The sequence below is a fragment of the Eptatretus burgeri genome, chromosome 10 (genome assembly GCF_056783735.1).
Source record: "Eptatretus burgeri isolate ZD-2024b chromosome 10, Ebu_testis_v1, whole genome shotgun sequence".
Classification (NCBI taxonomy): Eukaryota; Metazoa; Chordata; class Myxini; order Myxiniformes; family Myxinidae; genus Eptatretus; species Eptatretus burgeri.
Window position 1 is genome coordinate 92,160,669 of NC_140970.1, and position 15,128 is coordinate 92,175,796.

A 15,128-nucleotide genomic window follows, 5' to 3' on the forward strand; every position below is an offset into this window, starting at 1 on the left:
CTGTAGTTGAGGGGATCTGTTTTTTCACCCTTTTTTAGTTGATGCAGTGGTGTTGGTGGATTTCCAAGCAGATGGAAGATGACCTCGCACAAATGACAGGGTGAAAATGCCAGAGAGAGAGGAAGTGCAAGAGCAGGAGAGCAGTTTTTTAGAACTCGTGACCTCATGTAGTCCGGTCCAGCAGTAGAGTCAGATTCAAGGATTGAAAGATGGCTAAGATGGCAAAATAAGAAAAAAAGGCTTGCCTTGGCCATAAAGCACCGCCAGTGGACTCCTGAAAACTGTAAGAAGGTCTTATGGAACGAAGAATCAAAATTTGAAGTCTTCGGTTCATCACGCAGGGTTTTTGTACGCCGTCGAGTTGGCAAAAGGATGGTTCCTCAGTGTGTGACACCAACTGTCAAACATGGAGGAGGAAGCGTGATGATCTGGGGCTCTTTTGCTGGATCCAGAGTCGGCGACTTGCACAGAGTGACTGGCACCCTGAACCAAAAGGGCTACCACAGCATTTTGCAGTGCCATGCAATCCCCTCTGGTCTACGCTAAGTTGGTCAGGGGTTCATCCTACAGCAAGATAACTACCCAAAACACACCTCCAGGTTATGTCAGAATTACCTGAGAAGAAAAGAACAAGGCGGTAGGCTTCAAATCATGGAATGGAAGCACAGTCTCCTGACTTAAACCCCATCGAGCTGGTTTGGGATGAACTGGACAGAAAGGTGAAAGCAAAGCAAGCTACAAGTGCAACACATTTGCGGGAACTTCTGCAATGGTGTTGGGAAGAACTTTCCGAACAATATTTGATTTTCATTGCAGAAAGAATGCCACGAGAATGTTGGGCTGTTCTATCTGCAAAAGGTGGCTACTTTGGTGAGTGAAAAATTTAGATTAAATTTTGTTCACCAAAACGATTCCATGATTTCTTTTTTATCTGCAATTGTTACTTACGAAATCTAAAGAAACCTAAAGATTTCGTAAGTATATTGATGACTTCCGTCCTCTGTTTGTGTGTTTGTTTGTTTGGGCGTGTGTGTGTTTGTGTGTTTGTTTGGAGGCACGATAACTCGAGAACGGAAAAACCTACCAATGTCAAATTCAACCTCATGATTCAGGAGTGTGATGGCTGGTGGTGATTAGATTTTGGTCAAAATCGGTCAAAGGTCAAGGTCACAGTGAGGTCAAACATAATTCCGTAAATTCATGTGAAGAAATGGAGTATTTTTGCTTCGGTCGATGTTACGAGTTCGTTTTAAGTTCGATTTTAATTTTGTCTTCGGTTTTTGCGATCGCCTCGGATGCTTAACACTGGGTTGTCGAAATTCTGGTAAAAATCGGATGTTGTGGAGACGTTTTAAGATTGTATAAAAAATATTTCACTCGCCACGTCACGTGGTGCAGCGCGCTCGAGCAGAGGCGTCGTTGAGTCATGTAAAGGTTTTCCGTGTGCGCGCTGACGGTGTTTTCGATAGATGGTGTTTAAAAGTCATTTTTTATCCCAATAAATGTTATCGTCGCATGCCTGACTCGCTTAGCCATCGGATTATGTAAAGATTGTTGGTGGATGACCGAATATTACGGTTTTGTGACTGACAAAATAATATGAAATAATTGTGTGGAGAAATGGAGATTTTTGCTTCGGTCGACGTTACGATTTTTGATTATTTGGTACAAAATCATCGTAGAAACTTCTGGTTTGCGTCGCTACCTTCTCTGGAGACAACTTTTATTAGACAAGGTCAGAGGTCAAGTTGACGATTTCGTAAGTACCAGTCTATGACTGCTTGTTTGTTTGTTCTCTGCTTTAATTTCAGAGTACAATGAAACATTAAACTGCTTAAATTTCAATAAAAACTGGAAAAATGGGGGTGTTCTAAAACTTTCCACGGGTAGTGTAAGATAGTTTCATGATGATGTTATCTGTGCCTTCATTAGGACATCATAATTCGACAAGTGAAACACTTGATCTGGTCAGTATGAAAAACAAATTCTCTGCAATTGTTGGTCCGATTGACATGAAATGTCCACAAAGGTGCGACTCCTCCTGCAGGATATTTTTTTCATAATTATGACATCATACGTCAAGTGGTTCAGGAGTCATCTTGGAAAAACTGAAAAAAATTTGCACCTCTATATCTCTGAAAATACTCCATGGAAAAAAATTACACATGGCTCATGAACAAGTACCCCCATTGTGAAAAAGATATGTTTATGATGATGTCATTGGTGCCTTCATTATGATGTCAGAATTTGACAAATGCAATGCTTGATCTGGTCATTATGAAAAAAAATTCTCTGCAATTGTTGGTCCAATGGACAAAATTTTCACCATGAGAGTCATGAGTCACTCCTCCTGTATAATTTTTAATGATAAATACCACGTCATCTGTCACGTGGTACAGGTGCCATCTTGTAAAAAAACGAAAAACTTTGCCCCTCTATCTCCAAAACCACTCCATGGAAAAATTGAAACATGGCTCATGAGAATGTACTTCCCCATGGGGAATAAGATATTTTAATTATGTCACCGTGCCTTCATTAGAACGTCAGAATTTGACAAGTACAACGTGGCAGCCATATTGAATCGAAGCAAAATTCTTTGAAAATCTTCTCCTCAACCGCTAAATCGATCAATGCAAAACTTCAACTTATTCATCAACTATCCATGGGAAATATGGTTTGATAAAAGTGACATCATTGGTCATGAGTCTGGTTGCTGTATTGGAACAAAAAAAAAAAAACCTTAAAAAACAGAAGAGTTGGCTTGCACCAATTCCTTCTTAAAGCCACTGTGACACCTTGACGATTTAGCCTGCGTATGCCGATTTATGAAAAATTTGTCTAAAACGCTGGCACACGTCGAATACGTTATGGGTACGTTTTGTATATGTTAAGAGCACGCTGAAAAACACTGCCATATGTCGTAGTACATTGGCTTTAAATGTTGTACTTTGGGGTTGTCCTCAAATTTTTGCATGCTTGAAATTTTATGACGTATGCCGGCGTATGACTCACACGTTCCGCTTCGCTGGCCATAAGTTGGAGGCACGTTATGCGATCGTTGACACACGTTGACGCACGTAACTTGTAAGTTACTCATAAGTCGAAGCACGTCGAGGTAATGTTTGGCGTACCCGAAACTTATTTCTGACCTATGAGTGACGTTTTGTAAGCACGCTACACGATTGTTGTTCACACTTCGCAACACGTTACTTGAAAGTTCCTCATACGTTGAAACACGTCAAAGTAATGTTTAGGGTACCCGTGACATATTTATAACCTTTGAGTAGCGTGCTTGGGAATTATTTGCAAAGCATGTCCTACGCACAAATACGCATGTAGACGTATCTGACGTCTTCAGGACGACCACAGAACTTACTGAACGCGTTTCTAACTTACAGATACCGTATAATGGCATATTGGCAGCGATTTGGGGAATTCGTATATAAAAAGGGGCTTCGCAGGAGGAACCCGTCTTTTTTTTTAGACTTCATGGTGAGTACATGTCCATGTCATTCTGAGAGATGGAGGATACGGCAAGGCTGAGATGACAATACCTACCTGTCCTCGAACATCAACATGACCTCATCGAGTTGACACTGCACCAGTTGCATGCCAATAGAGCCGGGAGAAGAAGACGCGAACGGAGGAGAAGGAACTGGGTCAGACCATGGATCGGGAGGCGAGGCCATTACGGCATATATGACCAGCTCATGGTGGTACTCCGGAACGAGGACCATGCTTCCTTCATCAACTTCCTGCGAATGCCCCCAGCGATGTTCGACGAGCTGCGAGCCAGAGTGGGTCCAAGGATAACCAAGCAGTACACCTTCTACAGGGATCCGCTTGAGCCTGGCATGAGGCTGGCACTGAGCCTGCTGCTGTTGGTGCCATGACTGCAGTGCTGTGGAAGTGATTTAACTCGTTCAATGAAAACGATTTCAATTTCCGAGCACCAGCATCCAAAAACAATAGGCGAGTGACAAGCATTTATTAAAAGTGAAGTTGCAGCCTATGAATAGAAAACCTCACGTAATCGTCGATGATACGCTGCCACGCTATGCATACGTTCGACTATCGTTGGGCATAGGTTGTGGACCCCCAAAACACGCGAATCAATCATTGGTATAACTTATCTATAAGTTATCGAAGCGTTCTGTGTTCATTACTAGTACATTATGCATTTGTCCAAGTCGTTTTGAATACTTTAAAAACTAAAACAAAAAAATAGTTCATCGTGGGAATGAGAAAAAAAAATTAGCCGAAAATAACATCGAACAATGGTGCAAAGTAGTCTCCTATTCGTGGACGCAACGAGGATCCATCATCACCCACACCCTCACCGACAACTACTGACATTGACCAACTACTACTACTACGACTACGACTGACTCGCTCACCTGATACTACTGACATTGACATCGACTCAACATGGAGTCTGGAACACTGACGGGTTCCTCTTGTGAAGCTCATTTGAAAACAATTCCCCTAAATGCTGCCAAATCGCCACTATACGGTAGATGGAAGTTAGAAACACATTCAGTAAGTTCTGTGGTCGTCCGGAAGACGTCAATCAAATTCGTCTACAGACGACAATGTGCGTTTAAGATATGTTACACATAGGTTCAAAGCACGCTTCTCATCGGTTCAAAGCACGTTACTCATAGGTTAAAAATTAAGTTTCGCATATGCTAAACATTACCTCGACGTGTTTCGATTTCTGAGTAACTTACAAGTAGCGTGTGTCCGACATGTGTCAACGAGCGCGGAGCGTGCCGAGAAATTATGCCAGCGTATGTGGAATTTGTGAGCCATACGTCGAGTACGTCGTAAAATTTTCAGCATGCTTGAAATTTCACGACATACAAGACGTACCACGGAATATGACAGCGTACTTCATTGTTTTTCAGCGTGCTCCTAACGTATACACAACTTTCCCATAACGTATTCGACGTGTGCCAGTGTTTTAGACACATTTTTCAGAGGTCGGCATACGCTGGCTAAATCGTCAAGGTGTGACTGCGATGTTGACACTTCCAATTTTCAGGCGGTTATGATTTAAATCGGCGTGCGGCAGGTATTTAACAGGCTACGCCACGAGTTCGTCAGCGATACGTGCAGTGCGCTATGCCTAAGTTAAACTATCGTTGGGCATAGGTTGTGAACGCCGACAACAGGCGAAGCATTCGTTTGTATAAGTTATCTCGAAGACAACGAAACGTTCTGTGCCCGTTACTAATATGTTATGCATACGACCAACACGTTATGAACACGACCAAAACTTTTTTTAAAAAACCTCAAAACTTCAGCGTAGGCCAACGTTTTACATACATTTTTATATGTTGCCATTGCTGGCTAAAACGTCAAGGTGTGACAGCGCCTGAAGACTGCACAGGGTAAGTATTCTATGACTACCATCGAGTGATGGAGTGAAGAATATCTGTATTTTTACTTAAGAAATCTAAAGATTTCATCAGTATATTGATCACTTCCGGACTCTGTTTGTTACTTAGGAAAACTAAGATTTCGTAAGTATATCGACAACTTCCGTCATCTGTTTGTGTGTTTGTTTGTGTGTGTTTGTTTGTTTGTTTGTAGGCACGATAACTCGAGAACGGAAGAAGCTACCAATGTCAAATTACACCACGTGATTCAGGAGGGTGATGGCTACTGCTGATTAGATTTTGGTCAAAATCGGTCAAAGGTCAAGGTCACAGTGAGGTCAAATATTCAAATTTTTGATGGTTTGGTACAGATAACTTGAGAACGGAAGAAGCTACCAATGTCAGATTACAACACGTGATTCAGGAGGGTGATGGCTAGTGCTGATTAGATTTTGGTCAAAATCGGTCAAAGATCAAGGTCACAGTGAGGTGAAACATCCAAAACATTCGATTTTTGATGGTTTGGTAGAGAGTCATCATAGAAACTTCTGGTTTGCGTCGCGACCTTCTCGAGGGACAGCTTTTCTTCCACAAGGTCAGAGGTCAAGTTGACGATTTCGTAAGTCCCAGTCTATGACTGCTTCTTTGTTTGTTTGTTACTTACGAAATCTAAAGATTTCGTAAGTATATTTTTGCCTTCCGTTTCTGTTTGTTTGTTTGTTTGTAGGCACTATAACTCGAGAACGGAAGAAGCTTCCTTTGTCAAATTACACCACGTGATTCAGGAGGGTGATGGATAGTACTGATTAGATTTTGGTCAAAATCGGTCAAAGGTCAAGGTCACAGTGAGGTCAAACATCCAAAAAATTACAACTCGAGAACGGAAGAAGCTACCAATGTCAAATTAAACCATGTGATTCAGGAGGGTGGTGGCAAGCGCTGATTAGATTTTGGTCAAAATCGGTCAAAGGTCAAGGTCACAGTGAGGTCAAACATCCAAAACATTAGATTTTTGATGGTTTGGTACAGAATCATAGTAGAAACTTCTGGTCTGCGTCGCTACCTTCTCAAGAGACAGCTTTTGTTAGACAAGGTCAGAGGTCAAGTTGACGATTTTGTAAGTACCAGTCTATGACTGCTTGTTTGTTTGTTTGTTTGTAGGCACGATAACTCGAGAACGGAAGAAGCTACCAATGTCAAATTACACCACGTGATTCAGGAGGGTGATGGCTAGTGCTGATTAGATGTTGGTCAAAATCGGTCAAAGGTCAAGGTCACAGTGAGGTCAAACATCCAAAACATTCGATTTTTGACGGTTTGGTACAGAATCATCGTAGAAACTTCTGGTTTGCGTCGCTACCTTCTCCAGAGACAGCTTTTATTAGACAACGTCAGAGGTCAAGTTGACGATTGCGTAAGTACAAGTCGATGACTGCTTGTTTGTTTGTTTGTTTGTAGGCACGATAATTCGAAAACGGAAGAAGCTACCAATGTCAAATTACACCACGTGATTCAGGAGGGTGATGGCTCGTGCTGATTAGATTTTGGTCAAAATCGGTCAAAGGTCAAGGTCACAGTGAGGTCAAATATTCGATTTTTGATGGTTTGGTACAGATAACTCGAGAACGGAAGAAGCTACCAATGTCAAATTACACCACGTGATTCAGGAGGGTGATGGTCAGTGCTCATTAGATTTTGGTAAAAATCGGTCAAAGGTCAAGGTCACAGTGAGGTCAAACATCCAAAAAATGATAACTCGAGAATGGAAGAAGCTCCCAATGTCAAATTACACCTCGTGATTCAGGAGGGTGGTGGCGAGCACTGATTAGATATTGGTCAAAATCGGTCAAAGGTCAAGGTCACAGTGAGGTCAAACATCCAAAACATTCGATTTTTGATGGTTTGGTACAGAATCATCTTCGAAACTTCTGGTTTGCGTGACTGCCTTCTCCAGAGACAGCTTTTATTAGACAACGTCAGAGGTCAAGTTGACGATTTCGTAAGTACCAGTCTATGACTGCTTGTTTGTTTGTTTGTTTGTTTGTAGGCAAGATAACTCGAGAACGGAAGAAGCTGGCAAGGCCAAATTACACCACGTGATTCAGGAGAGTGATGGCTTGCGCTGATTAGATTTTGGTCAAAATCGGTCAAAGGTCAAGGTCACAGTGAGGTCAAACATCTAAAACATGATAACTCGAGAAAAGTTACCACAGGTATTGTTGACGGAGCGTGAATTTGGAAGATCGAGGTAAGCTCAGCGGAATTTGTGTGTCAATTCGTCGAGTTACGGCTGTTTTAAAAATTTCAGTTATAAAATAATATCAAATAATTCCCTAAATTCCTGTGGAGAATGGAGTATTTTTGCTTCTGTCGACGTTACGAGTTCGTTTAAACTTCGATTTTCATTTTGTCTTCAGTTTTTGCGATCGCTTTAGACGCTGAAAACTCGCTTGTCGAAATTCTGCTAAAAATCGGATGTTTTGGAGACGTTGCAAGATTGTACAAAAAATATTTCACCTGCTGCATCACGGCTCGTCACGTGGTGCAGCGCGCACGAGCAGATGCGTCGCTGAGTCTCGTAAAGGTTTTGCTTGTGCGTGCTGACGTCATCGCGCTCGCCCCGGCGTCCTTTCGAGTTGGGGGGCCGTCGAGTGTGACCTTTACGTAACGTTAATCAGCGGTAACTCACGAACGGAAGAAGCTACCAATGTCAAATTACACCAGGTGATTCAGGAGGGTAATGTCTTCTGCTGTTTAGATTTTTGTCAAAATCGGTCAAAGGTCAAGGTCACAATGAGCTCAAACATCCAAAACATGATAACTCGAGAACGGAAGAAGCTACCAACGTCAAATTACACCACGTGATTCAAGAGGTTGATGGCCAGTGCTGATTAGATTTTGGTCAAAATCAGTAAAAGGTCAAGGTCACAGTGAGGTCAAACATTAGATTTTCGATGGTTTGGTATAGAGTCATTGTAGAAACTTCTGGTTTGTGTCGCTACCTTCTCCAGAGACAGCTTTTATTAGACAAGGTCAGAGATCAAGTTGACGATTTCGTAAGTACCAGTCGATGACTGCTTGTTGTTGTTTGTTGGTTTATTTTGATATTTAGAAATGAGGAAAGGAAATGGCGTGGTGTTGTGGAAATGAAAGCGTGCCATCTGGGAAGATACCCAGGATAAAAGCAAGATACACTTTCTATCTGAGGGAAGGCCATTCAGGCTTTGACAAAATGAAACAAAAGGGCCAAAACAATGATCGCATGAATATTAAATATTGAACGGGATCAAACAACAACATTTAGACGAATAATGCTACACGACTAATCCAGTTCGGAAAACTAAGCTTTGGTGAGGTGGAAATGGCAGCTGCAGATTTGAGCAACATGTGAAAAAATCCCTGAACCAGAAGTTATGTGATCCTGTCGCCCATGTATCCTCTTGCCCATGTGTCCGACCATTATGCATGTTAATTCACCAACATATGTTTCACTATTCATGTCATTAGGCTCTGTGATTGCAATTCGTGAGTGTGCCGTCTGAAATGAGCACGATTTTCATGCGTCATCCAAAAGGACGTCGTTTAACCCTCCCAATGCCCCGACCACTGGTCGCATAACAACAAATAAAGTCAAGATGGCACCCAAATAACGGGAATGTTTATGAAGAATTTGGGGCAGCAGTGTTGTGAGCTCCCTTGGGATCTTTAAAGTTACCGATAATTGCAGACAGAAAGCATCTCTTCTGAATAACTTTGCTGCAGCAAACTTGATAAACAATGGGAGTTTGATTATATTCCATTCCACTCACCCCTCCCCCACCAAATATATCCTGAAAACCTTACCTTCACATTTTCCTGCAGCAACGTTTTCATATCCAGTGTGACATTTGCATAGGTAATTTCCAATTCCATTTACACACAACGTGGTGTTTGGATCACAATTGTTGATGCCTTTTTCACATTCATCAACATCTACGCAAACCAATCCATTGCCAGCAAATCCTCCCTTGCAAGAACAGTTATGGCCACCATCCGTATTGTAACAGGTTGCATTGGAATGACAATCATTGTTCCCTTTGCATTCATCCACATCTGTGTAACATGAAAGGAAATTTTTCAAAATAATAGCAGTCCGTTTTAATGTCACGGAATTCAGTTATGTGAACATGAAAGATACAGAATTTCCTTGTGACATTTTAAATGAACAACCAGGATTTTCAATGCATGGTAAACTAGCAAGCCACACTTCGAGGCCGCAACATTGCCAGATATGCCTCCGCCCAAAGTATTACACAATTATACATACTTTTACCAAGTTTGATTTCAATCCCTGAACCCAGATTCAACATGCGTCCGATTGGGTTGAAATTTAAAACACATGTTGCCCATGATTATTAGATCATAATTGTGAAGTTTCATGTCAATTGATGAAGCAGTTCAAGAGAAATATATTTTTTAAGATTTTTGTTCAATCCAATATGGCTGTGAGACCATGTGAACTATTAATTATTTGTGAACAACCTGGTATACATAAGGCTTGGGGAACTTGTGGGTGAAGTTTCCACTCGATCTGTTCAGCCGTTCCGGAGAAGTTGTCTGAAGGTTTTTATGTTAAAAAAAAAATATAGCTGCCGAACCACGTTACCGGTGACATCCTCAATTCCCCCCCCAACCCCCCACATAATTTCGCCCGAGATGACCCTCAAAATTTTTCATACTGATCGGATAAAGCATGAGACATATGTAATTATGACGTTGTGATGAAGCCACCTATGACATCATCAAAAAAAATCACATTTCCCATGAGGAATACAGTACTTCACATGTGCCAGGTTTCAATTTTTTCCATGGAGCCGTTTCGGAGATACAGAGGTCCAAAGTTTTTCCTTTTTTTCCAACGTGGCTGTCACACCACGTGACCTATAACATCATAATTATCATTAAAATATTCTTCATGAATAATCGCAGCTATGGTGAAAATTTTGTATCAATCACATAAGCGGTTGCCAAGAAAGCAGAGAAAATTAACATGGCCGAATGTACGAAAAACCGAAACATATCATATGCCTCCAGCGACTTTGTCAGTTGAGGCATAAAACTTTATTTTCAAGCTGGTAAAATAGTGTGTTGAGAAACAACAGGGGACTTGCACTGACATTCGGGTAGCAAGGGTAACTACAACTGCCACTTTATAACTGCCGGCAGCGATGACTGGGCACCAAGAGGTCCGGCTTTTCCACAAACTTGCTTTAATACAACATAGGATTAACAAGTTACCAACCAAGTAACATGAAGTGTTCAATATATTTATCACGTATGTAAGTTGACCACTTTTCCTGGGATATCGTCAGTATCAATTGAATTGGTATTTCAATAATCTGAACACGAAGTAAAAAATGTTTGCACTGTGGGTTCTCCACAGGGTAAAGCGAGACAACCCTGAGTCTAATGAGACCCCACACATCTCTCTACGACATAGGATTGACAAGTTATGGACCGAGTAACACTGGTGGTGGTTGATGCACATTCATTATGGCCAGAAATTTAAATCATGAAGTCAACCATGTCTCAATGGAGTATAGACTATCATCAAACTGTGCGAGAGTTTTGCCAGGAATGGCGTACCTGAACAGCATGCATCAGATAATGGTGGCCAGTTCACATCGGATGAATTTAACCTCTTCATGAAACAAAATGGAATTAAACACATTAGATCCATCAACATCATGAAGTCAACCATGCATCAATGGAGCCACAAAAGGGCTGGCTGAATGTCTTGTCCAAACTTTCAAACAGGCTTTTCACTTTGTGAGGGATAGGAGGGCACCACTTTAAGCAAAGTTAGCTCAGTTCCTGATATCCCACAGGAATGATCCTCATGCAATAACCACAGAGAGTCCTGCAAAAATGTTTCTTCGCAGGCTAGTGCATACTATATTGGATGCAGTTAAACCTGACATCAGAAAAAGGATCAATGATAGGCTTTCTCAACAGGCCCTGGGTGGAGGTAAAGGCCACATGCATGAATATCTCGTGCATATATATATATATATATATATATATATATATATATATATATATATATATATATATATATATATATATATATATACATACATACACACACGAGGTGTGTTCAAAAAGTATCCAACCTTAATTTTTCGTCCGTAAACAAATGAAGCGAGGGAGGCGTGGTTTGGTGCATGTATGTAGGCGATCCTAATCCGTATGCGTGAATATTTTCCCGCCTGCAGAAGCTCTCAGTCGCCGACAGACCGCCGATGAGTAAGTAAGTGTAAGTAAGATGAGTAAGAGCGCCGTTGGATTTTCGTTTTTGAGAAAATGATGGAAAAACTTGAACAACGCTACTGCATTAAATTTTGTGTCAAGCTTGGTGATTTCCAAGTGGAAATGATCCGCAAGATTCAAAAGGCCTTCGGGAACGAAGCAATGGGCACCACACAGATAAAAGAATGGTGCAACCGCTTCAAAGATGGTCGCACATCAGTGGAAAGTGAAGCACGTTCTGGTAGGCCCTCAACATCGTGAAATGAGATCGTCATTGACCAAGTGAGGACCCTGCTGATGCAGGATCGTCGAATCACGATCAGAGAACTTGCAGACGAGGCGGGCGTCAGCATTGGATCCGTTCATTCCATTGTGACTGAGGATTTGGGCTTAAGGAGAATCTCAGCGAAGCTCGTGCCAAAGCTGTTAACGATCGAGCAGAAGCAACTCCGTTTGGAGATCACACAGGACATGCTGGAGACTGTGAACAGCAATCCCAACTTCTTCAACACAGTGATCACTGGCGATGAGACGACAGTGATCCGTCATTTTGTCAAAAACGAAAATCCGACGGCGCTCACTTACACTTCCTCACTCATCGGCGGTCTGTCAGCGACTGACAGCTTCTGCAGGTGGGAAAATATTCACGCATACGGATTAGGATCGCCTACATGCGTGCACCAAACCATGCCTCCCTGGCTTCGTTTGTTTACGCACGAAAAATTAAGGTTGGATACTTTTGGAACACACCTCGTATATATACTGAAACGCAAAAGAAACTTACCACCTTTTAAACCTTTAAATATCAACAATAACACTGCGTGTAGTAAATGTGTGAACTTATTTGTGGACAATAGTGTCTTCACTGTCAGACAAAAAGGTCACGGATGGTCACTTGAACCTTCAGTTGTCACTTCATAGCACAGCTGTTGAACAGCCGTTTTGACTGTCAGTGGTGAGCCAAGGGGTACGGGATGATTTTAATGAGCTGCACGTGATGTCTTGATATTGGCTTTAAAAAGGCCAGTGCAAAATGGGCATTTAAATCAACATGCCACGATTGTCAAGGGATCAACGGCAGTGTGCCTTGGGCATGCTGCAAGGCGGACTGAGCTACCGTGAAGTAGCACGTTGCCTTGGCTGTTCACACCAGACGATATCGGCCCTGGTGGACAGAGACACCCTCCACAACTCTGCAGATGACAGACCTCGATCAGGGAGGCCAAGAGTCGGGCAGAGCTGCTTCAGACATTGAGGACTGAGTGGGACAGAATCCAGCAGCAATCCATCCAAAGACTGGGAGGCAGTATGCGCCGACGATGCACTGCCTGTATCCAAAACAATGGTGGCCACACACGCTATTGAAAGGGGACTGACATTGCACCCTGTGCTGTTCTGGACTGCAGAACAAACTTATGAGATGGTGTATCTTGGTCAAAAACTTGACATGTCATCAATAAAATGCCAATGTTTCAATTAGCAATTGTTGGCTTGTTTTATTTTGAAATGTTACAATTTTATTAAATTTCAAACAAGTGGTAAGTTTCTTTTGCGTTTCAGTATATGTATATATATATATATATATATATATATATATATATATATATATATATATATATATATATATATATATATATATATATATATATATATATATATATATATATATATATATATATATATATATATATATATATATGTATATATATATATTGTGACGTCCACGGGACTTGAACAGTCCCGCCAACGTAGAATGAGCCGAAACGATGGAGGAGATTTATTTGTTTATAACCCAACCATGGCGGTTCTAATCGCTCTACCGCAAACGGGACGAGGAAGGTGGCACGAGTCACTTTTCACTGAGTTGATGATGTTTATTTGTTTTTATTATTGAGCAGAAATAAGACTCGGCAAGAAAAGGGATCCGGGGCGATTCGACTGGATGGTATGGGATCGGGCGTGGGGAAAAATACAGACAATTCCAATGAATATACAGATCTCAATCCCTCTAAGGCGCCAAGCACACACACACACACACACACACACACACACACACACACACACACACACACACACACACACACACACACACACACACACACACACACACACACACACACACACACACACACACACACACACACACACACAACGTAGCTATTTCTGGTGGTCAGGCTGGACCGTGGTGTGGACGCAACTGTCCCTGGATCGGCGTCGGACGAGCTGGCCTTGCTCTCGTCAGGGGGGCAGGAGAAACCGTGGTGCTGTCGACCTCCTGGTCTTGGCCCAAGTCCGCTCACAGCTGCCAGAGAACCAGTTCTGGCGCCAAGTTGCGAGCAGGAGAGGGAGGCAGGTCCGCCCGCCGTTCGACCCCGTACTCCAAGTCAGCAGAACCCCAGAGCCAACCAAGGTGAGGCACGAGGCTCAGCAAGGCTCCAAGACACGATCAAGAACACGATCGAATCAGCACAACAAGGATGCTCCCCGCGCAACAGCCTCCCCACCAAAAATCACGATCTTTTTGGTTGTGATCTTCTTCCTCTTCCTTTTCGACCCCGAACAGAACCTTTTTATCCTCCTGTCCTCGTCACTTCCAATCGAGCCGTTTATTGGCCCACCGGCGTCGCCTTCTGCCAATCGTGATCACGGGGCGGAGCCATCCGCTGCACTGTCCTGTGACGTCACGGCCAGTCTCCAGAGAATACAAAAAGGGGTTTACGCAGACACACTTACCCTATCCCGTGTCTCTATCTAATTACGTGACAATTATCATTTCCCCCTTGAAGAAATGAACATTTACTAGACAACTTATCACCACTGAATTGCTACTTATTACATCGAGATCCTGGTAAACTCGAACAGCATGGCCTACCTAATTAAACATCCTAATTATCCTTTGAATGCATACCCCCCCCTCAAACGTAAAAAAAAAAAAAAAAATATATATATATATATATATATATATATATATACACATATATACACATATACACACATATACATACATATACATACATATACATACATATACATACATACATACATATACATACATACATATACATACATACATATACATACATACATATATATATATATATATATATATATATATATATATATACATATACATATATATATACATATACAAACATATATATACATATATACATATACATACATATATATACATATATACATATACACATATACACATATACATATACATATATATATATATATTGTTGCGGATTCGCGCCCGCCGGCGTGCGGACGGCCACGCAACTCGAATCGCGGCACGTCGCCCACCGGACGGACAATCCAGTCGTGACCCTCTCGGACTAACGCTGGGAACCAGTCACGGGTGGACCTTTCGGTCTCACCACGATCGTGCCAATCGGCCCCCACGTGGGATAGGGTTGCTCGCCAAATTCGACCTCCCTAAGTACCCACACGGAG

General features: G+C 42.0%; 1 protein-coding gene across 3 annotated transcripts in view; it reads right to left on the minus strand.

The window, feature by feature from the left end:
• LOC147019123 (mucin-4-like) overlaps positions 1 to 15,128 on the minus strand; it is a 129,841-nt gene that overhangs the window by 34,620 nt on the left and 80,093 nt on the right. The window contains exons 26-27 of one of the 3 annotated variants that reach the window (XR_015062766.1): positions 9,225 to 9,473; positions 3,559 to 3,901 (exon numbers count right to left, since the gene is read on the minus strand). The exons of 1 other annotated variant lie outside the window; for it this stretch is intronic. Coding sequence is in view for 1 of the 2 variants with exons in the window: in XM_085899992.1 (XP_085756118.1) it covers positions 9,225 to 9,473 (249 nt within the window). In the remaining variant the exon portion in view is untranslated. The remainder of the gene's footprint in view (positions 1 to 3,558; positions 3,902 to 9,224; positions 9,474 to 15,128) is intronic. One more of the 3 variants, XM_085899992.1, reaches the window with a different exon arrangement.